Genomic DNA, 27,249 nt, shown 5'->3' on the forward strand with positions numbered 1-27,249 from the left:
TGTTCACTGAATCCACTATACATTCTCATCTACAATTAGTACTAGCAGCTAGCTATTGACTGCTACCCGGCCACGAGAAAAGTCGGTCTCTCTAGACAAAGCACATTAATTGGTCAAATTGGACTAATGCCAATATATTCAAGGCCACAACGTTGTCACCACTCCAGGATTTTGGAATCTTGGGGCCGGATCATTTAATTCAACGTACGTACTCAATCGAAGTTCAAAGTTCAAACAAACCTCGGTGGGGATCTTTCATCCTTGGGAATCAATTAAGCTAGCTAGAATTCATTAAGATTGTCGTTATATGTATATGTCGACAACATGATGCATGATATATACAGAGATATTCGTTGTCGATGTACAAACTGATATTTACACCCATGCCAACCCATCAATTGTCTTGGTCAAAAACCGACCCAAGAAGAAATTCAAATTCTTGAAAGTGATTCTACACGGCATCATCCCATCCCCGTTGAGTTGATTGCTGCCAAGGTCAATGATTTAATACTATTCCTTACTAACAAGTAACAACTATATAAATATTATCGGGACTTAGAGATTTGCTCTTTTTTAGTTACTATATGGTATGAAACTTCTTAAGTGCTATACATTATCAGCTTTGTGAGGTTAGTCTACGTGGGTCTTTGTCCTGATCACTTTACGGTCTCTAAAGAAGGATGTGAATTATCCTTCAAAATTAATAGGGATCAATGCAAATAAGTTTGTTCTAACATGTTGAGTTATAAAATACCAAACCAAGCCTTAAGTCCCAATCAATTAGAGTCGGCTACATGAATCCATATTTTTCATTTAGCTCTGTCGAGGGCTTTGTGTTCCGTAATATCAAGTGAACCTAAATCCTTGAGCACTACCACTTCTAATATCAATTTCGGTCGACCTCTCCCCATAGTGTTATCACCTATGAAAAGCATATCACTCCTAATTACTGCATCAACGGGTCAATGTTAGACATGGCCATACAACCTTGACTAAAATGCACTAGGTAAAGCCTGACGAAGTCCACCAAAATGTGAAATGAACATTATGTCTCTATAATCAAATTTTCATTTTATGCACACATTAAAAGGACATGAAACAACGTTAACAATCATTCCACTCTCCAAAAAGTTCTGACACGAGCAAAAACTTAATAGTATTGTAATCTCTCTCTCTCTTCTCTCTCTCTCTCTCTCTCTCTCTCTCTCTCTCTCGTAGGCATGCAGGAGCATCGAAAATATTGTTCCCAGCTGCTTGTGTTACTAGTACTCTTCATTATAAGCCTTTATGTTGTGCCAATAATGGGTAAAAATGGCAATGGCTTAATAGAAGTTGATGTCGGGGTGATTCTTCATGCGGATGATCATATGGTTGGAAAGGTTAGCCAGACTTGCATATCTATGGCCCTTGAAGATTTCTATGCATTAAATCAAAATCACAGTACAACGAGGATTGTACTTCACAAAAGGGATTCCAAGGGTGACGTTGTGGAGGCAGCATCTGCTGGTACGTTAATTAATTAGGAGTATTTACTTTGTCCCGATACTTCTGCCCTTAAACATCTTGTTTAGTAAACTGGAAATCAAAACTTAGACTAAGTGGATATCAGTTTGAAAAGTTTAAGGCCACGATAGGTTTTAATCAATGGATTAATGCAAAATAGAAATAAATTGAATAATAAGTTGGATTGCATCAGGCTTTCATTGACTGCACATATATATAGCTTCCTTCTTCTCATTGTTAAATGTTTAGCTTTTATGCAATTGTTGGCCATCGTCGATCATGCAAACAAAAATCCAATTTGCATTGGAGCTTGGGATTGTAAAATTAAAACCTTGCCTTGAGGATTCAAGAATAAATATTAAACCTGTAGATCATGAGGTAATAAGGAAGAATTACTCTCCACTGATCTGAAAGTTGTGAATATTGTGGTTGGCTTTATATCTTCTTGTTCTTTTTTATGCTCCTTTGCGTGTGACTATTTATCATAGATAGATGTTCTACATCCAAATATACTTATATGCAATTTCTCTGTCTTTTTTTGAGAATTTCGTAAACCTCGTGTTGAGATTAGCCATCTAACAGTCACTTTGGTTTAATCTTTTTTCGTACTTTTCCCCTGGTTGTGGTTGTGGTCAAAATTTAGCGTATTCATCATAGGCCACTTCTACTGTCTTACGCTTACCTGATCTGCCTAACAATAACACATGCGGCATATATAGTATTAATTCACATTCATCTACTTTAATATTTTTAAGCAGTTGAGAAAAAAAAAAATTAGACAAGAATAATGACTGGTTGAGTCAGGTTTCTCTTTCTCATCCAGGTGAACATGGTTCCTTTCCTCTTATCAGGGAAATCACAAGGTCAAAAACGATTTACCATTTTCTTTATGCTAGTCGTCGGCTACTTGCCTGATATGGTTTATAGGAGTTTAATTAACTATAGGGATCTCACCTCTATTGAACTTCCATTTGCAGCCATAGACTTGCTGAAAAATGTCCAAGTACAGGCAATACTAGGTCCACAAAGATCCTCTCAAGCAGAATTTGTGATTGACATTGGGAGCAAAACGCAAGTTCCTATCATTTCTCAAGCGACGAGTCCTTCTCTCTCACCTGCGGACAACCCGTACTTCATTCGAGGGGCACAAAATGGCTTTTCTCAGGTTGAATCCCTTACCGCTATAGTTCAGGCCTTCGGTTGGAGGGAGGTAGTGTTGATTTATGAAGACACCGACTATGGGAGGGGTGTAGTGCGCTTTTTAACTGATTCTTTCCAAGGGATCAATACACAAATCAAACATCGGAGTGTTTTGTCTCTTTCAGCCTCAGATGATCATATCCTTCAAGAACTCTACAAGCTCAAGACAATGCAAACCAGGGTTTTTGTGGTGCATATGTTACCATTTCTCGCTTCTCGCTTTTTCACAAAAGTGAAACAAGCTAAAATGATGAACAAGGGATATGTCTGGATTATTACAGATGGGCTTACATCTCTCTTGGATAATATGGATCCTACAATTATAAATTTTATGCAAGGGGTGATAGGTGTGAAACCTTATGTTCCAAAAACCAGTCAGCTTGAAAACTTCAAAGTGAGATGGAGAAAGAGATTTCGTCAGGAGAATCCAGACGTGGATATATTTGAAATGAATGTGTTCGGGCTATGGGCATATGATAGTGCCACAGCTTTAGCAATGGCAGTAGGGAGATCTGGTATTGGTGTATCAAAGTTCAAGAAACCAGTTGCTAAAGAGAACTTGACAGATTTAGCAGCAATTGGAATCTCAGAGATGGGACCAAGGCTCCTTCAATCACTCAAGAACATTGAATTCAATGGCTTGAGTGGTAAATTCCATCTACTTAATGGACAGTTACAACCCTCATCCTTTCAAATAGTCAATGTAATTGGGAAAGGGGACAGGAAAATTGGATTTTGGACTAAAAAATACGGCATATCAAAACATCTGAGCTTGCGCAGGAGTAAGAGTTACTCGACCAACAAAGATGATCTTGGAGCTATCATATGGCCTGGTGAATCAAATGTTGTGCCTAAAGGTTGGGAGATGCCGACAGGTGAAGCAAAGTTGAGGGTTGGGGTTCCTGTCGATGGTGTATTTAAGGAATTTGTCTCGGTGAGAAGGGATCCTCAGACTAATGCTGTGATTGCCTCTGGTCTCTGCATAGATGTATTCGAAGAAGTCATGGACCATTATTTGCCATATGCTGTCCCCTACGAGTTTATTCCCTTCGAAACTCCTGATGGCAAGAAAGCTGGAAGTTATGATGATCTGGTGTATCAGATCTTTCTTGGGGTAATCAAATTTGCAACTTGAATTTGAAATGTTCTAATTTTTGTTCTCTCTTTTTTAAGTAGCTAAAGTTTTGTGTCCATCTCCAGAAGTACGATGCTATTGCGGGTGATGTAACCATTATATCAAACAGAACTAGGTTTGTTGATTTTACAATGCCATACACAGAGTCTGGTGTGGCAATGATCGTTCCATTCGATGATGATGACAGGAAGAATGCATGGATTTTCATGAAACCCCTAAAAATGGATTTGTGGTGCACAACGGGGTTTTTCTTCGTCTTCACTGGATTTGTGGTTTGGGTTGTTGAGCATCGTGTAAACGAAGAATTCCGTGGCCCACCAGGCAAGCAAGTGGGAATGATTTTTTGGTTCTCCTTCTCTACGCTTGTTTTTGCCCACAGTAAGTCCATCATCACCATCTTGAGCCATATTAAAAGTACATAAACATCCAGAATATCAAATTTATGAGTCCCAAGATACCTATTGGCCCTACATATAAAACCCCGCTCAACCGGTCCGATTCACAATTCGTATCGATAAAGATTTATGTCCTGATACCACAATTTAAAACATGCTCCATTGCGAACAGATAATCAGAAGAATGTTTAGTTTCATATGTCTTCCCTCTTTTCAGTTCTCTTTCTAAAGTCTGAATCTTCTCAAAGTTTGATGAAAACAACATTCTTATTCTCATTTTACATGCTTAATGCATTATTGAATAGCACTGCAAACATCATCATAGTATTTGTTGACAAAATTTCCGCACATAACAAGGAACTTGGTTTTTTGTTTGATTCGCAGAGGAGAAGTTGATCAGCAACTTATCTAGATTTGTTGTAATCGTGTGGGTTTTCGTGGTTCTAGTACTCACATCGAGTTATACTGCGAGTTTAACATCAATATTGACAGTGCAAAAGCTAAAGCCTTCTATCACAGATATAAGAGACCTCATACAGCGTAAGGAGTATGTTGGCTACCCAAACGGTTCTTTTGTCGAGGGGCTACTGAAGAATGCATTTGATACCTCCAAGTTGAAGAATTATAGCACGTTGGAACAATATGATGAAGCCCTTTTCAAAGGAAGTAAGAATGGAGGAGTTGCTGCGATTTTCGAGGAGCTCCCTTATATAAAGCTCTTCCTTTCCAATCCCAAACACTGCGCTAAGTACACCATGGTAGGACCTATCTACAATTCTGCAGGCTTGGGATTTGTGAGTCTCTCTCTCTCTCTCTCTCTCTCTCTCTCTCTCTCTCTCTCTCTCTCTCTCTCTCTCTCTCTCTCTCTCTCTCTCTCTCTCCGTGCTAGTTGACTAGGCAGCATCAAATATACCCTGCAGAGTTTTCAAAACAATTCAAAACACAGAATAAAAGCCTTTTTCTAGATTGTTAACAATGGTGGATGTTATAGTTTGAAATGAAAGCAGCATGGAAGTCCCCCCCTCCCCCCCATTGGAATTTAAACATCAACGTTCTATTTAAATAGCGTTATGCATGCAATATCATATTGTCAGGCCGCCAGCTCTATATTACCACTAAAACATGTAATGTGTGGATCCACTTGCAGGCATTCACAAAGGGATCTCCCCTAGTACTTGACGTATCAAGAGCAGTCTTAAATGTAACAGGGCAAGATGTAATGACAAGAATCAGAAAAAAATGGTTGGGGGAAGGAGCTACTTGTGCAGAGCAAGATGGTGCCAAGGTCATCTCCGACAGTCTCACGCTCGATAGTTTCAAGGGTCTTTTCATAGTGGCCGCCGTAGCTTCATTTTCTGCTCTCATCTTATTCTTGTCAATCTTCATATACGAGAATTGGGACACCTTAGCCTCTCATGACTCGTCAATAAGGGAAAAGCTTATAGCAATAGCTAAAACTTTCAATGAAGAAAAAGACAATTCATCTTATGCATCCAAGAGAAACCCCGCCACAGGCGAAGGTATAGCAATGCCTGCAACAGCAACAGCAACAGCTAATTGTCCACAAAGTCCAGCAACAAGTGATTCTCAGCTTGCTGAATGGATTTTCTCACACGATGAAGGGCTTTCTACAACAGAAACCAATACCCAAATTCATGAAACTATAGAAATTGTAGAAAGTAGTGAAGAAAGATGATCATATGAATTGCTAGAAACGTGACCATCCTAATTTGTTTTCTTGTACAACTCGAGCAAGATGTATAGACTGTAGGTATCCAGTTAGTTGGGAGTATTTACACGTCTAATCTCATGATATGGTGCACCACCAAATCCTTTCTTTTATATATATACCTTCATGTCGAACAATTCCTTATAACTCTTTCGAGCGAGTTGACAAATGTAACGACCCTGATTTTTGGTAAGTAAAAATTTCGTTAAATATTTGAATTTTTAAAATTCTTGGCTAGGAATACCACCTTTCCTCGGATAATTTGATTCCAACCAATTAGTTAGCCAAACACGTTGGATTCTAAGCCTAGTTAAACCTCCCTAACCATTTTTGAACCTTCCAAACCTTTTTAAACTCTAGTGTTTCCTAGAAAGGCTACTTTGAAGCCTTATTCATTCTTTTGCATTGATAAGTCATTTTCAAAAGCCAAAGCCAACCCTTTAATCATTTCACTTTCCATTGACTTGTCATTTTCCCCACTCATGACACTCAAGCCCATCATTATGTTTTTTTAATCAAATCACTTTCCTAGAAAGTGCATTGTTCTTTCTCTCCATTAAAAGGTCACTTTCAAAGAGATATTCCTTCCAAACCATCCTTGAACCACATGAACCATTCCTAACCCTGGATGAACCTTTTCACCCACCCTTGATCCTTATGAACCTTTCTACACCCTAGTTGAACCTTTTCAACCTTAGACTAGAAAATCATTATACCTTCATAACTAGCCATTTCAAGACTTTACTACTCATCATTTCTACTTCCAAGAATATCTTTTCTCATCATTACCTCTTTACCCATTGGATAATAGTTCGTAGGATAATTTTTATCCTTTAAGTAATAGAAATAAGACTTGCCATAATTCAATGAGTACATAGATTTGACCAGACAAATCAATAGAACCCTTCATCATGACCTAGACTTGTCATGCATGCAAGCCTAGAAATATTAGACTTGAACCTAATTACTTTTCAAGGATAACTTTCCTAGACTTTTTTTTGTAGATGTTCATGCATGCAAGCCTAAGAACAATAGCCTTGAACCTAATTACCCTCCAAGATCACTTTCCTAGATTTTCCTAGATGTACAAATATATATAAGCCTACCATAATCATACCTATATACATATATATAGACTTTCTAGGAAAGTCTTAACCATTGACTTAGAATGTCTACTTAGACCCATATATACATAGTTATATATATACATGTATATACTTATAAGTACTAGAGAGAGAGAGAGAGAGATTGTGTGAGTGTGTGCATGTGTTTTGGCATACTCTACAAGCTACCTCACTTACACAATCTTGCACTCAAGCCTAGCATCACTTTACAACCCTTCATTAGGCCACTTTAAACATAAAATCTAGCCCTTAATCATCCTAGATTATACACACAATCTAGACCTAGGATTGACTAAACATGGAAGACTACTTATTTTAGCATCTTTAGACTTGTAAGACTTGCAACCTAGGTTATAATCACCTAGGATTTACTTAAAAGCCTTAGGAAATCTCCATGATCACATAGTCTTACACCTAGGATGGATTGATAAGGTTTTGGCATGCTTGACAGGCTTGATTGGACAATACAATGGAACAAAAAAATGAGAGAAGGGAGAGAGGGAGATGGACGGCCATGAGGAGAGAGAGGAAGCCAAGTTTTTGCTATAAATAGCAAACACAGACCTCAAACCCTTCAACTTCTCTCTCTAGAATTCTTGAGTTTGTTCTTTGTTCTTGGTGTTCTTGAGTTCTTCAAGAGACTCATCCAAGGCCGCCACTAAACCACCACTCGATCCAAAAAGTTTAGTAGATTAGTCAAGAATTAGTTACGAGAGAAGAAGAAAGTTCTATCATTTCTCTTTTGAAGCTACTGTAAGCTTTCCGCAGGAGGCCACTCCACTTGATAGCCGACGCACTTACTTTTTTCATAGCCGTACCCACCACCAAGAAGAACAGTAGAATACCTCTACTCACTATATCTAAGAAAATTATAATTATATTTTTTGTAATTGGAAATGCATGTTAAGCTAAAGTAGAAGTTTGATTGGTAGTATAATTACTTTGAGTTTTGGAATGGTTATGAACATGTATATATGATTGTTAAGATTGCTTGTCTTGATGTATGATAAAGCATAAGTGGTTTCTCACTCCAAAGGTGTCCGTCCATGTGACACTATGTTTTATGTTGTGTGATACGTGATTGCATATGATTCGTGAACTTAGAATAGTATATGCATGACAAGGTGATATAGAGTTGGATGATCTTGCGTGTTTAGTTTCAAGATTTTGATTAAATGATGCACGTTTACAAGACACCATATATAATGTATTTACGTGAAAGTCTTGCCGCAGGGTCTTTGCATGAAAATGAGACACAAAAATTGAGAAAGTAGAAACATGACACCTAGGGTGTGGTTAATGAAAATGTGTGTTTTGAAAAAGAAAATGCTTTGCGAAAACCGCAATGTGGCCGGACTTGGTAGCCCATTGTGTAGATTGTCAATGGGGCCGGACGTGGTAGTCTCATTGGTAATATGGCTTGGTTATCTGCGGAAAGTAGCCAATGCAAATTTTTGTGTGCCAATGGGAGCCCGGAACAGCGGAACCATTGTAAGGATATTTGGGAGCCCGGGACAGCGGAACCGAGGTTGGGTGTGTAAAAATGATTTTGCAAATATTTTTGAAAACCGCAATGTGGCCGAACTTGCTAGCCCATTGTGTGTATGGATTTTTAAAATTGCAATGTAGCCGGACTTGGTAGCCCATTGTATGTAAAGATTTTGAAAACCGCAATGTAGCAGGATTTGGTAGCCCATTGTCTGCATGGATTTTGAAAACCGCCAGACTTGGTAGCCCATTGTGTGTAAAAATTTTGAAAATTGTAATGTGGCCGGACTTGGTAGCCCATTATGTGTATGAATTTTGAAAATCGCAATGTGGCCGGACTTAATAGCCCATTGTGTATAAAGATTTTGAAAACCGCAAAATGGATGGACTTGGTAGCCCATTGTGTGTATGGATTTTGAAAACTGCAATGTGGCCGGACTTGATAGCCCATTGTGTGTATGAATTTTGAAAACCGCCAGACTTGGTAGCTCATTGGGTGTAAGGATTTTGAAAACCGCAATGTGGCCGGACTTGGTAGCTCATTGTGTGTATGGATTTTGAAAATCGTAATGTGACCGGACTTAGTAGCCCATTGTGTGTAAGGATTTTGAAAACTGCAATATGGATGGATTTGGTAGCCCATTGTGTGTATGGATTTTGAAAACCTGGATTTTGAAAACCGCAATGTGGCCAGACTTGGTAGCCCATTGTGTGTATAGATTTTGAAAATCGCAATGTGGCCGGACGTGGTAACCCATTGTGTGATGTGTGACTTGGTTATCCGTTGAGAGGAGCCAATACTAAATTTTGTGTGTCAATGAGAGCCCAAAATTGCGAAACCATTATGAGGATACTCGGGAGCCCGGGACAACGGAACCGAGGTTGGGTGTGTAAAAAAATACTTTTTGGTAAAAGTGAAAATAAGACACCGTCTACGATGAGTCACGTAGGAGAAACACAAATAACACAGACACCAACGTTAGTTAGGGAATGTGGATGTGTCATTGCTTGTCGATTATGCATGTGCTATTTGAAGATCATGAGCTAGTACTACTACTATGACCTGTTATTTGTAATTTATGGGTTAGCGGGTATTGGATTACTCTGCTAAGCTCTCGTAGCTCATGGTGTTACCTTTGGTGACCCTGACATATTATACTGGTGGCGACGCTGGTATAATGTGTCAGACTTTGTAGATGACCAGGGTGAGCTGTACAACTTGGAGGCTTTCGGAGCCGAGGAGCTGGCTAGGATGGAGAAGTAGACGGAGCTGTAGATAGGAACCCTAGTTTTCCCTCCCTTGTCTTATAAATGTACTCTTGAGGGAGTTATGCAGCAATAATGAGCCAGAATCTATCTAGATTTCCAATAAGATTGTCTATTTAACGTTCTCAAAATTCAGGATGTTACAACAAACCATCCATTGACATTCAATGTAACGAAATGCAAGACTTTCTCATACGCAATACATCCATTTTAAGCGTAGGAAAAGACTTTCCCATACGCGATGCTTTTTACTTGTGTTTCCTTCATGGTGACTTAAATGCAATATGTGATGTTGGATGAAGAGAACAAACTTGGAATTGGGAGCAACGGATTAAATGAATGTATTCAACACTGCACACGGTCAAACGCTCTTGCAACAGGAGTCGTCAAAGAATATAACCAATTTTGATTCAAGGCCTAGAGATGATCAATCAACATTACACAAAGTAAAATGTTCTCACAACAGGAATATCAAAAAGAATTCCTAATCTTATGACAGCACATCACTTTTAAGAGTTAGTTTCCTCCTACTGCGTTTGACAAAAGTAGGGACTTCCTTGAGATTTCTGAAATGAATCAAACTGATAGCAAAACAATCACAGCAATATTCAGGCAACATTTGCACCACAAACAACAACATAGAACACAAGAATCAGCTGAAATTGCATGAAAACTGAAAGCCCAACAATATCATGAAGCCCTTCTAGTTTTCACAAAACAATGAACCACCCAGATCATTGTCACATAAAATTCAGCAACGAGAAAATCAAAACTTGAGTAATGTGAAGCAAACCAACTCCCACTAAACCCACAGCCCAATATTTCAGATCACGCTACAACCTCCAGAACCCAATACATGCACTAATGAGAGAGGTCAAATTCTGGAGACAATTCAAGCTAATAGCACAGCAATCAGGCAACATTTCCACCACAAACACCACCAGAGCTCACAAAAATCAGTTGAGATTGCTGGAAAAATGAAACCCTGCCAAAAGTACACTAATAGATGAGACTAGGCTGTCAACACCTCACATTTCAAACTCAAGATGTTACGATCGACAACTACAGGAAATTAATCCAGCGACAAGAATGACTGACAAGAATTGAATAGAGAAACTTCCGACCATTTGGCTCTCAACTGCGAGCATTTACCTAGCAATTTCTCTTCTTTCTAAAGACAAGCTAGCACTTTATACTTTTCTATTATAGATGAGAAGTACTCTCTTGTATATTTCTGTATTGAATTTCCTCGTTATGCATGGGGGTACTTCTTAATTTGTAGCTTCCAACGTTCCTCTCCAATTTTCCTAGCTAAGTTGGACAAAATACACAATTAGTAATCCTTTTACAAATTGAGATTCTCACATCTTCTCTGATATTCCTTTTCTCATGTTTTTATATGTTGACCACCTTTGAAACTTGACAATAATATCTTATCTTACCAACCAAAAAAAAGAAGATTAGTTGTAGACTAAAATGCACTAGGTACAGTAATCAGAATTTCATTTTATGCACACATTAAAAGGAGATGAAACAACGTTAACAATCATTCCTCTCTCCAAAAAGTTCTGACAAGAGCAAAAACTTAATAATAGGGAACTGATTTTCGCGCTCTAAGATTTGCTGCAGGCGCTCCACATTTTTGTTTTTATACTGTGATGTTGCTGGCAACATCAGTGTATATTTTGTTTTTACACTGTGATGTTGCTGGCAACATCACAGTGTAAAAACAAAAAGGTGGAGCGCCTGCAGTAAATCTTGGAGCGCGAATATCAATTCCCTAATAATATTGTACTCTCTCTCTCTCTCTCTCTCCCTCCTAGGCATGCAGGAGTGTCGAAGACACTGTTCCCAGCTGCTTGTGTTACTAGTACTCTTCATTATAAGCTTTTATGTTGTGCCAATATCTGGTAAAAATGACTGTGGCTTAATAGAAGTTGATGTCGGGGTGATTCTTGATGCCCATAATATGGTTGGAAAGGTTAGCCAAACTTGCATATCTATGGCCAATGAAGATTACTATGCATTAAATCAAAATCACAGTACAACGAGGATTGTACTTCACAAAAGGGATTCCAAGGATGATGTTCGGGAGGAAACATATGCTAGTATGTTAATTAATTATTTACTTTGTCCCGATATTCTGCACTTAAACATATTTTTGGTCATAATTCTGCACTTACAATTGATTTCACATTTTTGTCGAAATTTGTTTCCCAATTATTTGATAATGGCACAAAATGGCATCACATATCAAGGATTAATGACATTTATTTACTAGCTACTAGCTTGAGTTGTAGAATATATATGATGGAATAGGCAGGCATCCTGTGTATCCTGATGCACCAAAGTTTATGGAGATTTTAAGTTCGTACGAGATATTAAACCCCTTGAAGAAAGAGTTTAATTAGGCCGCGTTTGGTATGAGAGAATAACATGAGTTGGAATGGAATGAAAATGTCAAAACCCTCAAGGGCCTTAAAAATGTTCATACTTTATTACTTTTAGTTTTAGTGCGGATCACTAGAACATGTTGCCAAAATAAAATGATTTAACCGAGATATTCAATCTCGACTCGTTGGTTGGAAATCAAGTTTGAATACACGTAATATGAGATCAGCGCGATAAGCTACGTTAGGAGTTCGACTGGAGTTGAACTCGAGTGAAATTGAAGGAAAATATTTCGAGACCAACTCAGATAGATACCCAAATTGAAGTAGATAAGCTCCTTAAGTTTTTAAACCAAGTATATTTCAGATTAAAAAAGGCTTGAAAGGGGGGAAAACTAACAAGTTATATTTTGGTATGGATGTGAATTTCAGAAGATTTCACAAGATAGTAAATGATCCAGGTTAAATTCATTCTAATCCCCTCAACTTTTATCTAATTTGTTCTCAGTCTTATCAATTAAACTATTGAGTCCTTAAACTTCCAAATTGATAATTTGATATATCCACTCAGTCTAATTTCGCATTTTCCCTCTATCTACTACTAGTAGATAAAAGCCACTGTTCTTTTTAAAATATACTCCATAAAAGAAATTGTTGTGCCCAATAATAAACAAATATTGTCTATTGATTAGAAATTCATAATTTTTATTAATATGGAGGCAATATTCTTTGGGTAGGTTGTTTTTTTCTTTAAGTTAAGGAACACTGGAACAATATTCTTGCCTGACAAATATTTTTGAAGTCCCATTATTACCACCACCAGATCAAATGACGAAGGTGAGCCGCAATTTTAACTCCAGTAACCGAACAGTCGCAGTCGTTTAGTAAAGTGGAAATACTAGTAAAAAATTAGAATAAGTGGATATTGATGGGTATAGAGAGAATTAAATTTATTCCAGACACAACTCAAACACTACTCATTTTAATAGCCAAAACTCAAGGGTAAAATATGTAGTTGTCCCTTAAACTATTCCGAAAATTTTTACTTTCCCTTTCAACTATCAATTGAACACTCTTGCCCCTTTAATTACCAAACTATTACATGCGAAGAACAATCCGACCCTCCTATCCAAACCATGTACGGAAAAATTAACACCTCTCTCTAGTTGGGTTAGTTGAAGGCTATTAATGTCTTTAACCTTCTATCATCATCTTCTTCTATCTCACAATTCATCAGCAGCTGGAATCAGCCTACGCAGGCATGGTCAAGGCCAGTGCAAACTAAGACAACTTCTTGTCCAACCAATTCATCAGCAGCTCATGTTCCACATTTCGTTAGTCTTGGCCATTACCCAGATGGAAAACCCAAATGGGTTTGTGCACAATGCCATGATCAGAGGTTTTGTTCATTGCTCTTCGTACCCATTTCGAGGTCTATTACTGTACTGATTAGAGAGCAAATATGTCCCACGAGTTATACATTTGGGTCGATATATAGTCAAAGGTTGTACTTTGATTTATGATTTAAAACTCGGCGAGGCTGTTCATGGGCATGTTTGGAAATTTGGGTTTCCGTCGAATTTATTTGTTCAGACTGCTTTGTGACTGAGTCAGAGAGAGAGAGAGATCGACGAACATAGTAGACCAGATTGTGAGATAAAAGAAGAAGATGATACATAGTATACGTATATGGCAAGTTAAAAGACATTAATAGCCTACGACTAACTTAGTTAGAGAGAGATGTTAACTTTTCCACCATGATTTGGATGGGAGGGACGGATTGTCCTTAGTATGAAACGGTATGATAGTTGAATGGGCAAGGATGTTGTAAAAAAATTTGGAATAATTTAAGGGCAAGTACATATTTTACCTAAAACTCAACACAAAATTCTAAGGGGAGTGATTTTGTTATTCTCCAAATTGTTAATTGGGAAGTGTCAAAATCAGTTGATTTTGCCACTCTCCAAATTGTTAACTTTTGGGGATTGACAAAATCAATATAAATTGATTTTGGCTTTAACAATTTGGTGAGTGAGAGGCAAACTCACTCTCCAATTTCAAAATACAACTCATGTCTCACACTTCAAACTCTCACACGCATAAACTGGTGGGAGAAAACCAACCCCCCCGGGAGGGTTCCCGTACCTGCAATGCAGATCATTAGGTGATAAGGAAGAATTACTTCACACTGATCCGAAAGTAGTTGTGAATACTGTGGTTGGCTATATCTCTTCTTGTTCTTTTTTTTATGCTCCCTTGCGTGTGAGTACTATTTATCATAGATAGATGTCATACATCCTTATTCGAACTGGTGATGATCACATACATATATGTATACTTATATAGGGTTTCTATTTTGAAAATTTCGTAAATCTCATCTTGAGATTAGCCATCTGACAATCACTTTGGTTAAATCTATTTTCCTACTTATTCCCCTGCTTGTGGTTGCGGTCATAATTTAGCGTATTCATAGCCCACTTCTACTGTCTTAGATACTCTTACCTGATGATCGATCTTCCTAACAATAAAACATTCGGCATAGTATGAATATTGAATTCACATTCATCTACTTCAATATTTTTAAGCTGTTGAGAAAAACAATTTAGACAAGAATAATGAATGGTTGAGTGAGGTTTCTCTTTCTCATCCAGGTGCCCATGGTTCCTTAATTTCCTCTTATCATGGAAATCTCATGTTCAAAAACAATTAACTCCCATTCTCTTTCTCCTAGTCGTCGGTTACTTATGCTGTGAAATGCTGCCTGCCTGATATGGTTTATAGGAGTTCAATCAACTATAGGGATCTCACCTCTATTGAACTTCTATTTGCAGCCATAGACTTGCTGGAAAATGTCCAAGTACATACAATAATAGGTCCACAAAGATCCTCGAAAGCAGAATTTGTGATTGACATTGGGAACAAAACGCAAGTTCCATTCATTTCTCAAGCGATGAGTCCTTCTCTCTCACCCACAGACAACCCATACTTCATTTGAGGGGCACAGAATGGCTCTTCTCAAGTTGAATCCCTACCACTATAGTTCAGGCCTTCGGTTGGAGGGAAGTAGTGTTGATTTATGAAGACACCAACTATGAGAGGGGCATAGTGCCTTTTTTAACTAATTCTTTCCTAGGGATCAGTACTCAAGTTAGGTATCAGAGTGTTTTGTCTCTTTTGTCTCTTTCAGCCTCAGATGATCATATCCTTCAAGAACTCTACAAGCTCATGACAATGCAAACTAGGGTTTTCGTGGTGCATATGTCACCATTTCTCGCTTTTTCACAAAAATGAAACAAGCTGAAATGATGAACGAGGGATATGCCTGGATTATTACGGTTGGGCTTACATCTCTCTTGGATTATATGGATCCTATAGTTATAAATTCTATGCAATGGGTGATAGGTGTGAAACCTTATGTTCCAAAAACAAATCAGCTTGAAAACTTCAAAGTGAGATGGAGAAAGAGATATCGTCAAGAGAATCCAGACGTGGATATATTTGAAATGAATGTGTTTGGGCTATGGGCATATGATAGCGCCACAGCGTTAGCAATGGCAGTAGGAAGATCTCGTATTGGTGCATCAAAGTTCAAAAAACCAGTTGCTAAAGAGAACTTGACATATTTAGCAGCTATTGGAATCTCAGAAATGGGACCAAGGCTCCTTCAATCACTCCAGAACATTGAATTCAATGGCTTGAGTGGTAAATTCCATCTACTTAATGGACAGTTACAACCATCATCAAATAGTCAATGTAATTGGAAAAGGGGACAGGGAAATTGGATTTTGGACACGAAAATATGGCATATCAAAAAATCTGAGCTTGCCCAGTAGTAAGAATTACTCGACCAACAAAGATGATCTTAGAGCTATCATATGGCCTGGTGAAAGAAGTCATGGACCATTATTTGCCATATGTTGTCCCCTACGAGTTTCTTCCCTTCGAAACTCATGATGGCAAGAGCGCTGGAAGTAACAATGATCTTGTGTATGAGATCTTTCTTGGGGTAATCAAATTTGCAACTTGAATTTGAAATGTTTTAAATTTTGTTATCTCTTTTTTAAGTAGCTAAATTTTCGTGTCCATCCCCAAAATTACGATGCTGTTGTGGGTGATGTAACCATTCTATCAAACAGATCTAGGTTTGTTGATTTTACATTGCCATACACGGAGTCCGGTGTGGCAATGATCATTCCATTCGAAGATGATGACAGGAAGAATGCATGGATTTTCATGAAACCCCTAAAAATGGATTTATGGTTAACAACGGGGTTTTTCTTCGTCTTCACTAGATTCGTGGTTTGGGTTGCTGAGCATCGTGTAAACGAAGAATTCCATGGCCCTCCAGGCAAGCAAGTTGGAATGATATTTTGGTTCTCCTTCTCCACACTTGTTTTTGCCCACAGTAAGTCCATCATCACCATCTCCCGCCATATTAAAAGTACATCAACAGCCAGAATATCAAATTTGTGAGTCCCAAGATGCCTTTATGGCCCTGCATATAAAACCCCTTTCGACCGGCCCGTTTCACTATTCGTATCGATAAAGATTTGTGTCTTGATACCGCTATTTAAAACATGCTCCATTGCAAACAGATAATCAGGAGGATGTTTAGTTTCATATGTCTTCTCTCTTTTGAGTTCTCTTTCTGAAGTCTGAATCTTCTCAAAGTTTGATGAAAACAACATGCTTATTCTCATTTAATGCATTAATTAGTAACACTGCAAACATCATCATCGTATTTGTTGACAAAATTTCCTCACTCAAAAAGGAACTTGGTTTTTTGTTTGATTCGTAGAGGAGAAGTTGATCAGCAACTTATCTAGATTTGTTGTAATCGTGTGGGTTTTCGTGGTGTTGGTACACACATCGAGTTATACTGCGAGCTTAACATCAATGTTGACAGTGCAAAAGCTAAAGCCTTCTGTTACAGATATAAGAGACCTTATACAGAGTAAAGAGTATGTTGGCTACCAGCAGGGTTCTTTTGTCGAGGGGCTACTGAAGAATAAGGCATTTGATACCTCCAAGTTGAAGAATTATAGCACGTTGGAACAGTATGATGAAGCCCTTTCCAAAGGAAGTAAGAATGGAGGAGTTGCTGCGATTTTCGAGGAGCTCTCTTATATAAAGCTCTTCCTTTCCAATCCAAAATACTGTGCTAAGTACACCATGGTAGGACCTATCTACAATACTGCAGGCTTGGGATTTGTGACTCTCTCTCTCTCTCTCTCTCTGCCAGTCAACTAGGGCAGCATCAAATATACCCTGCGGAGTTTTGAAAACGATTTTTTTTTTTTGAGATCTTTTTTTGAAAATGATTCAAAACACAAAATTAAAGCCGTTTCTATATTGTTAACAATGGTGGATGTTATATTTTGGCATGAAAGCAGCTCAGAAGTCCATACCATTCGGATTTGTACATCAAAGTTCTAGTATTTAAAAAGCGTTATGCATGCAATATCATATTGCCAGGCCGCCAGCTCTATATTATCCTCTAAAACATGTTATGTGTGAATCTACTTGCAGGCATTCCCAAAGGGATTTCCCCTAGTACCTGAAGTATCAAAAGCAATCTTAAATGTAACAGGGCAAGATGTAATGACAAGAATCGAAGAAAAATGGTTGGGGGAAGGAGCTACTTGTGCGGAGCAAGATGGTGCCATAGTCACCTCCGACAGCCTCACGCTCACTAAATTTAAGGGTCTTTTCATAGTGGCCAGCGCAGCTTCCCTTTCTGCTCTCATCTTCTTCGTGTTACTCTTCCTATACGAGAACTGGAACACCTTAGCCTCTAATGACTCGTCAATCAGGCAAAAGCTAAAATCAATGGCTAAAACTTTCGATGAAGAAAAAGACAATTCACCTGATGCATCCAAGAGAAAACCCCCCCACAAACGAAGGTATGGCAGTGCCTGCAGTAGCAACAACTGATTGTCCACAAAGTCCAGCAACAAGTGATTCTCAGCTTGTTGAAAGGATTTTCTCGCATGATGAAAGGCTTTCTTCAACAGAAACCAGTACCCTAATCCTTGAAACTACAAAAATTGTAGAAGGTAATGAAGAAAGATGATCATATGAATTGCTAGAAACGTTACCATCCTAATTTTTCGTCTTGTACAACTTGGGCAAGATGTGGACTGTAGGTATCCAGTTAGTTGGGAGGTATTTACTCGTCTAATTTCATGATATGGTGCACCACCAAATCCTTTCTTTTATATATACACCTTCATGTCGAACAATTCCTTATAATTCTTTCGAGCGAGTTGACAAACCATCCATTTTAAGCTTCAAATCGGTAGAAGCATAGGAAAAGACATTCAATGTAACGAAATGCAAGACTTTCCCACACGCAATACATCCATTTTAAGCGTAGAAAAAGACTTTCCCATACGCGATGCTTTTTACATGTGTTTCCTTCGTGGTGACCTAAATGCAATATGTGATGCTGGATGAAGAGAACAAAGTTGGAGTCGGGAGCAAAGGATTAAATGAATGTATTCAACACTGCACACGCTCAACACTCTTGCAACAGGAGTCGTCAAAGAATATAACCAATTTGGATTCAAGGCCAAGAGATGCTCAATCTACATTACACAGTAAAATGCTCTCACAACAGGAATATCAAAAAGAATTCCTAATCTTATGACAATACAAACACCAAGAGATAGAATGGTAGAATCATGTATTAAATGAAATCACGGAAAATTAAAAGGAATAAGGGAAAAAAAAGAAGCAAAAAAGGAAGCCTATGAATACAAGGACTGCTGGTGAATCCATGAGGGACAGTTGATGTTGTCTATTTTACACGGGGAAACACTTGTGCATTACGAACTCCCATGAGATCTGTTGGAAGAAATTGATTGTGCTGAGACAGAAGCCGTTGGACTGCTAAGGTCCCGATCCCCATTGGCAACTTTAGATTTTCCACTCAATCTCTCCATTGCATCTTGGCAAACATCAGTAAACCAGTCATCTTCCGGAAGTACACTGCAAAGTACAATATCATTAGCTATTAGCCTCAGGAGCGCTCATGTCATGCATAATGGGCACCTACAAGAAGAGGTACCTATACAAACACGTAAGAAACAATGGTTCTGTACCTGTTTGGATCCATCCCTGTTGCAGAAAATGCTGCCATTGCTTTAGATATGATATCATTGACAACTCGGTGCAAATTCCGAGATAAGTAACGCCCTTGGGAAGCAAAGCAGACAACAAACTTCATATCCAAATAGAACTGCACAAGAATCAATGGGTAAACAAAAACTGAGATCCACAATTCATGTAACATAGAGCACCTGTGAATATTTAGGTTATCAATTTTCCAAACCTGTTGAAGACCAAGAGGACCTAAAGGCCTTGGTCCTTCCTCAATATCTTCCCAAAAAGTTTGATCTTCAGAAAGCCATAAGATGACAGTTTCTGTAAGTCTCATCAATAACAATGTTGCGAATCTTTCCCTACCGACAAACATTTCTGATGCTATGCTAGCAACTCTGTTAAGTTTAGTATAAAGGTCCTGAATAAAGATACACATTGGCAAGGAAAAAAAAAGGGTAAGAACTTTAAACCAAAAAGACTACCAAGTAAAAAAAGAAGTGACCAGGAAGTTATTTTAAATCACCAAAAAATTAAAGAAAATGGTTCACGATAAATGTCACATCAATCATTATTCATAAAGAAACTTAATCAATTTGAATTCACAAGCCTTCGTCCCAGCTACTTAAGATTGTCACAGAGGGTTCTGTATCGAGTCTTCTAACGCAAGACTCTAGGAATTGAACAAATAAAAGGTCACAGGGACAAGCATGAGATGATGTATCAGCTACTATATATGGTAGCCAACTACCAACCCGCAAAAAGTGAACCAACCTTTACCATAGGGAGATGCTGAGATCTCAAGCTACTATCACGCCTAACAGCGACCTATAGAAATAGAAGGTAAGAGTATTGACACATGCAAGCAAGAGAGACATGCAAATGCAAAAAGTGCATAAAACATTCTATAATGAGATCCAGTGCGCAAATAACTGAAAACTTGTGCAAGTAAGACATGGTACATGAATCAAAAGATAAAAAAATTCCAGTGAAAGCCATTATAACAAAACATACAAACTTGTAAATACCTGGAATATTGGAGAAGGCAACCATTCCATTTCATCAGCATTTCCATCCATATTTATGTACATGTCTGCACTAAGATAACTATCACCATCCTCGGTGAAAATAAGATCGAGAGCATGTTGTCTGCAAAAGCTATCCTTCAATCTATCAACCGAGCTCACAAGACGTCTCTTCCATTCCCTTTGCTCAGGATAACGGTTTTGCCTATCTGCAGGCCTTCTGCGAAGGTCATCGTTGTAATTAGACTGATTAACTGGGGCGAGCTTCATGGCTGCACGTGGTAAAAGATCATCTGCCAATAAGGAGGCATTTGCAAGCAATGCAATTTGTTGGGACTCGGTCTCAGCCATTCGAACAATTTTGTTTCCAGAACCTTCATAGTTTGCTTCTTCTTCCATGGAGCCAGGTAATGCTTTTATGAGCATGTTAACGTATGAACTAAATATCTGGAACAAACCTTCCAAAGATTTACCTCCCAATTGCATACTAAGAAGTGGTCCCACATCCTCAAAGAAATCCTAAGAACGCAGTTGAAGTATCAGCAAACTGAATAAGGGGTGTAGATCAGAACGTCACAAGAGCTAACATCATACAAGCAGACTCCATCAAAATTCAAGTACTTTGCTTTTCTTAAAACAAAAGCCATCAGTAAAACATTATCAGATAGTCCAAAAACTCAAATAGGACACCATATCGACGACCCGTCAACCACAAACACTCAAAGCACAAAAATAGATAACCACTTCCCAGGGGAACAAGTGCCAGTGAAGACCAACTAAACAGCATACTGAAGTAACAAGAACAGGTGGGGAATCCAAATTCCATCTAAAAGATCATCTAGAGGAAATAGAACATCAAAACTTAAACGAAGAAACCAAAAGAAACTATTATCATGTATCCGGGTAGAACCCACAGTAGAAGTGAAGGGAACAACAAAGTTTGTGGTGTTAATCAACACACTGTTTAGCACAACAAAGTTTAGCACAACATTTTGGAAATGTGGGCTGTGACCACACTGTTTGTGGTGTTCATCAACACCTTTTCAAGAGCGTTGGTGGCTTGACACTCTAAATCAAATTCGTTTAAGTTTTCGATACTACTAAGGAAAATCTAACGCTCAAAACTAAAATTAAAAAAAAACAAAAGAATCTACTTTCACGTGTCTAGGTAGAACCAATAGAAGAAGTGCTGATAAAACCAATTAATAATGTATTTCGGAAACTACATGACCTGTCCCACACTGTTTGTGGTCTTAATTGCACCTTGTCAAGTGTGTTGGAGGCTTGACCGATCTGAATAAAAAACTGGCTCCATACTGCAAGTGGCTATGCTACTTGGAGATCCTCCTAAGTTTTCACCAAACAATGCACTAGGAGTATTTGGTTCACATGGATATGGTATGATAGGCTGCCAGCACCCGTTTGCGTAAGGAAAACCTTAGTTACATAAAAGGAAGGAATTGCTAATTATAGCACAACCTAATTATTCACCTGAACCATCAGGTTGAACCGATGAGCACTACTAGAAAGTTTGTGCTGATATGTAGTGGTAGAAGCAAGAGATGTAGTTGAAGATCTGCCAGATTGACGCGTAACAGCTGGAGAATATGCAAGTTCCCAATCATCAGCGGCAGCCAGGGCAGCAGTACTCTCTTCAATGCGCTTTAAATTGGCATCTAATGCTTGTTCAACACTAGGTCTAAAGAGCTTCAGCAGCACAGGACAAAGTGCCAAGCCACGAGCTTCCAGCAAGGAACAATGACCTAAAGCTATTTGCACACACTCTGCTGCAGCCCTTAAACCTCCAGCGGCTGCAGAAGAAGCTAATGCATGTCTTTTCACAAGGAGTGCAAAAGCCTCGGTTTGCTTTGTAGCCCACATTACAAGCTCAGAAGTGTAAGCTCGCTCCTTACCAAAGATAGCCAAAGAATCACTAGCAGCTTGAGAAATGGCAGAGAACACTAGCTGTGAGAGAGCTGCGGTATACGCCCCTCCATATGAGGTGCTTGATGGACGAAGACTCTGCATGTTATATTGATATCTTTGGTAATGTGCATTGAGAAGCAGACTATGCGCACGGGGGCCATCCCCAAGCTTTTTAAGAGCTGAAATAGCTGCACGAAGCTCATTGCCACGGGTAGAAGGTTGACAAGCAGCTTCAGCAAGCTGATCAGCTAATTTTTGCCTACGTTCAGTAATAGCAGTCTGTAGTGACAAAAGTACAGTTGGAATTAATGTCTTCTTTTCTTTTGCTTCAGAAACTACACATTCTCCTTCATCGAAAGTTTCCAAAGCTTCCTCCACCCTCCTCTCAGCTAACAAAACGTCAAGGAGATCAGGGAACTCTGTTAACCGTTTCTCAAGGTCTGAAGGTTCTTTGTCTTCATAAGTAGATAATCCATTTCCAGTAGACCCATCAGGAATGGTAAGGGATAATGAATCAATTTGAACTCCCTCAGCTAGACCATGAATTAAAGTGGCCTGAGTAGATAGCAGATTTCTGATTGACGAAAGCTCCCCCTCTAAATCTGATATCTCTTTTGATGTGCTGTTGAAAAAAGAAAAGGTTTAAAATCCAAGCTTGCATTGGATACCCAGTCAATATCAATGTAAGATCATAAAAACACTGGTATAGCAGTAAAAACATACCGCAAGAAAACTGGTCAAAATACAGAGAAAACCTATGGCATAAGGAGTCTCGTAAAAAATTTACTTTTCACACCAAAAGAAGTTGAAAAGGCGGATTTTTAACGACAGAAACCCACTTTCACAAGGAAAGGAGGACAAATTTTGTCTTTTAGATCCCTCTCAGCTTTATAAAGATGTGGATGATTGTAATGATAAATGTGGAGACAATTACAATAATTGCACCCTCCAGCTATGTTACAGGAATCCGAACACAAAAGTTGGATGCAAGAACGTATCTTGAGGTTAGACCCTTCAAACCTTTAATCAAAGGCTAATCCGACACGGCATAAACAGATACACTTGTACATTTCTAACTTTAAGTGTAAAATGTTGTTTTTTCAAGGGCAACAATGCAAATGAGGAATGACAATAATACATGTTTTAAGTGTATGACACGGGTACTTCAGTACTTGTTTTATTTTGACAAGTCCACCAAGCAAAACCTAGATGACATTTCCCATGCATTCCTTTACCCTTATAAATATATAGACACACAAATATGGCATATCTAACTCTGTTGCGTTTTGTCAGTTGTAAGTTCGAATTTTATGAGACTGAGTTGAGTTGTTGTTGTTTTGGAGGTTCTTCGCCTGTTATGGTGGATAAACCAAGGAGTTCTTTCTCTTCATGGACGGCTTATCAGAAGCAAAACCGAGTTTTGAAATTACAGCTCCTTGGTGTACGCTTTTTTGCTGTTGTCATAATCGGTTTTGTATGCAGGTTATAAAAATGCAATCTTTTTAGTTGTTGTCTGTGTGCATAAACTGGCTGTTTATCCAACTGCAGAATTCAAACGTTTCACTTTGCATAACAAACTTCACAGTTGGAGCAAGCAGACTCACGAATGTTGTACTGAAAGACCAAACCAATAGTGCAATTTTATGTGTGATCACTGATCAAGAACACGCTGGTACTTCTTGTTGTCAAGATTTGTTGGTGGACATATTGCTTAAGTATATATTGATGCCGAGCTTTGCTGATTCAATTTTGGTTGGCACTGAACAAGAACGCAAAAGTGTATTGTGTTTTTTGTTCTACTTTTTAAGGTTTTTGGTTGAAGCATAATGATAGGCTTTTCAAGGATAAGACAAACGATGTTGGCTCTTTATGGAACAGAATCTGTTATTTGTCTTCTTTTTGGGTCGTGGTTACGTTATTCTAAGCATACGCATTCATGGTTCTAAGGATTGGAGGGTGGTGTGTGACATGCAATTGGAGGTACTATTTGCCTTTGTATTTCCATTTCGAGGACTTGTTGCCCACCAACCATCTTGTACTATTCTTCTTTCACGGTAATATTTATTTTCCTGATCACAAAAGTGAAAATAAAAAATTACAACAGCTTCTTTCAATTTTGATACTAACCTATAAACACTATACAAAGCTGAATAACCATGGAAGGGCGGGCATAAATTACCCATACATGAATAAGTAATATACATGGTTCAATTAATAATTTTGGGAGATAAGGAGTACCGAGTAGCATAACCTTTGGACAAGGGTCATAAATTATAGTTTTAGGAATTATTGCCATACTCTTCCTCGTTTGGGCATAACTATTTGTTGTTCGCTGGTAACGTGAAAAAGCCAAGTTGGAAAAGTAAGGAAACCAGCTACACAAGTGAAAAGCAGCCTTTATCAAATCGAACTACCACATTCTCCAATCCCATGAAATGGTAGGGCATCGAGATTGCGAGAGACATAGCACCAGATACTGACACGTAGAGTTGGTAGGTGCCTTCTTTGGAATTTTCATCATATACCTTTGTGTCCTCTTTCTTAACTTTTCTTTTTCTTTTTTCTCTTGTTTTGAGGGAAGAAGTGTATGATGTGACCACCTAAAAGACCCTGACACACCGTGCGGTGCGGATGGTCACCTTGGAGATTATCTTCAGTCAGTATAAAGCTCCAGACCAAAGAAATCATTATAAAATGGGAGATTTATCTTTTTATTATATAAAGTGGATGTGAAGAATGTAAATACTTAATGTTACCAATAACGTTCCATCCACCGCTTTTGCTTTGTTAAAGACAGTTACGTGCTGACAAGAACGATTAGGTCTTGTGCGAACTCCAAAGTAAATTCTGGAAGCTATAGGTGATAAGCCTTTGCAATGAGTGGTTGAAAGTAAATCCACAAGCCAATAATAACATTAAAATGTGTCAGCATGATGTCATGAAAAAGCCTCAGAGCAGATGCTTTGGGTACACTGATGAGTTGTACATTACCCTTGCAGAAGACTCACCGTATGAAGGCTGTATAGTTAGCATAGACACTTCTACGCATTTCCTCAGCTGAAGCTTTCTTCAAATCCAGAAGATTTGAGCATAATTGCCTTATCTCCTGTAAGTCAATGACAGTAATAATACTGCAATCAAACAACACTTCCTCCCAATACGTTAAGATGGTAGAGATAATTTATGCATTGTCTATATTCCCAAGTATCTTTGTTTCTCCCATTAGCCAACACAAAGTTGTGATTCAAATAGTAGATATTGCATTTGCTTCATTTGCATGGTGAAGTTTGCACTTCATTTTGGAGGATATGTACTCATACAACATAGGGTGGGTTGACAAAGGTGAATAACCTTTAACAGCCACTTTTGTTGTCAGGTGGAACCACCATTTTTTTGGAATTCATATCACTAACATCATGTGCATTATCAACAAGGGCACTATGCTCTTGTGCAATGGTACATGCAACGATTTTTTTTTTTTTTTTGTCAAACCAGTGGCTTCAACTCTTGACCAAAAGATAAGACTACCACATTTTATTAACTGCTAAAAATAATTTTGTGAAAAATAGCACTTCTAAATGGAAACAGCAACAATTATTACGAATATGTTATTTATAGTCTGAAAAATGGAATGCACATGGGATAACAATCTTTTCCAGCCCTATGTGTCACGAATATATGGTGCCTCACACGACTCCAACTTTCACATCAGAGTAACGCTATGTTGACTATATTTAAGGTACCATCTCATGTGGTGTCCTACATGGAACCAATCATATTACCCAATGTCCCCCTCAAATGTGGTGTATAATTATGGTCACCGTGCCATCATTCTTCAAATTATCTGCCTCTTAGGCCATGAATTACATTATACAATCAAGTAAGGTCTGCTTATAAATATTTTAATTTCAATAACACGATTCAAAGGTTATAGCGTTCACTAATTAATTAAACTAGTGAAAAATAATCAGTCGAGCTTAGAACAATTGCTATCATAATCAGGGGGGAAATAACATGACAAATCCACGAATTCTTTTAGCAAAAGATAAAACTCAACAAATTCGCACGGCGAAAAAAAAGGGGAAAAGGTAAAGAGAAATCACGACCTTCTCGTTCAAGGAGTTGCACTTGGACTGGACATAGCCATCGGCGTCGAAATTATCGGACTTGAAAACGTTGAGATTGTCCTCGAGCTTGGCGCCGGAGTCCTTGGGATTGACCTTAGCTGGCGTGCCAGTCAGTCCCCTTGACCGAGTCGACTTCGCCGTAGCCATCCAACTGTGTGCACGGTTAGTTTTCCTCAGCTCAGATCAGATCACAAAAAATCGACCGAAATTTAGGGCTTGATTTGGCAAAACCGAATCGCAAGGAGAGGAATCGGTTTAGAAGCGCGTGAAGAGAGAGAGAGAGAGAGAGAGAGAGAGAGAGAGAAACAGATCGAATCTAAGGGTGAGTAAAGGAGCGCGATAATTTGGTGATCGATGATTGGCGCTCCGCCATGGCTGGCGGAAGTAACACCTGCGATCCCTACGCTACCGTAGTTTTGTTGGCGACAAAGAAAGAGGTCACAGTTTGGTGGCTCGCCAACTCGACACCACCTCGTCTCGTCTCTATCTGCTTTTCTCAGAGTTGACACAAATGTTTTTGACACTAACCTTTAGGAAAGTAGTACTCCTTCCGTCCATTTTTTTTCAGTATTTTATTTTGGACTGTTTCTTAATAAGTGTCCATTTTGTAAAGTTAGGAAGATAAAAGTTGGTATATTATATATTTTGTCCTTAAAAGTATATTTTATTTTGAAAAGTTAGTGAGTAAAAGTGTAATGATGATGGATAAATAGGGAAAGTGGAGGAAAAAGTTGATGTGAAATGTATAATAATGATGTCTTTTTAATAAGTTGGAGTTACGAAGCAGGACATTTAAAAAGGAACGAAGGGAGTAGTATTTTATTTAGACACGAATAACGC

At 38.5% G+C, this 27,249-nt stretch overlaps 3 protein-coding genes across 6 annotated transcripts; 2 read left to right on the top strand and 1 right to left on the bottom strand.

Moving 5' to 3' along the window:
- Positions 1–1,015: 1,015 nt before the first annotated feature.
- Positions 1,016–19,069, top strand: LOC131335579 (glutamate receptor 2.7-like). 4 transcript variants are annotated; one of them, XR_009202559.1, is made up of 6 exons: positions 1,016–1,506; positions 2,481–3,817; positions 3,904–4,216; positions 4,618–5,027; positions 5,381–6,004; positions 18,377–19,069. XR_009202559.1 is itself a non-coding variant. In XM_058371007.1 (6 exons), exons 1-6 carry the CDS (start codon positions 1,221–1,223, stop codon positions 18,301–18,303), a joined length of 2,889 nt encoding a protein of 962 aa, XP_058226990.1. In that variant the 5' UTR covers positions 1,016–1,220; the 3' UTR covers positions 18,304–18,318. The 4 variants fall into 4 exon arrangements, 3 of the variants coding, with proteins under 3 accessions (XP_058226990.1, XP_058226989.1, XP_058226992.1); XM_058371007.1 differs by lacking the exon at positions 18,377–19,069 and adding an exon at positions 18,134–18,318 and having other exon boundaries at positions 5,381–5,753; XM_058371009.1 differs by lacking the exon at positions 18,377–19,069 and adding an exon at positions 2,327–2,366 and having other exon boundaries at positions 1,399–1,506; positions 5,381–6,091.
- Positions 16,254–17,514, top strand: LOC131335582 (glutamate receptor 2.8-like). The gene is made up of 2 exons (XM_058371012.1): positions 16,254–16,635; positions 17,029–17,514. Exons 1-2 carry the CDS (start codon positions 16,416–16,418, stop codon positions 17,478–17,480), a joined length of 672 nt encoding a protein of 223 aa, XP_058226995.1. The 5' UTR covers positions 16,254–16,415; the 3' UTR covers positions 17,481–17,514.
- On the bottom strand, positions 18,772–26,918 carry LOC131335581 (exocyst complex component EXO84B). The gene is made up of 7 exons (XM_058371011.1): positions 26,389–26,918; positions 25,291–25,388; positions 21,848–22,904; positions 20,360–20,875; positions 19,564–19,752; positions 19,334–19,470; positions 18,772–19,220 (listed from the first exon to the last, which is right to left on the bottom strand). Exons 1-7 carry the CDS (start codon positions 26,554–26,556, stop codon positions 19,058–19,060), a joined length of 2,328 nt encoding a protein of 775 aa, XP_058226994.1. The 5' UTR covers positions 26,557–26,918; the 3' UTR covers positions 18,772–19,057.
- Between the last annotated feature and the right edge of the window lie 331 nt (positions 26,919–27,249).

The sequence above is a fragment of the Rhododendron vialii genome, chromosome 8a (assembly GCF_030253575.1).
Source record: "Rhododendron vialii isolate Sample 1 chromosome 8a, ASM3025357v1".
Taxonomy (NCBI): Eukaryota; Viridiplantae; Streptophyta; class Magnoliopsida; order Ericales; family Ericaceae; genus Rhododendron; species Rhododendron vialii.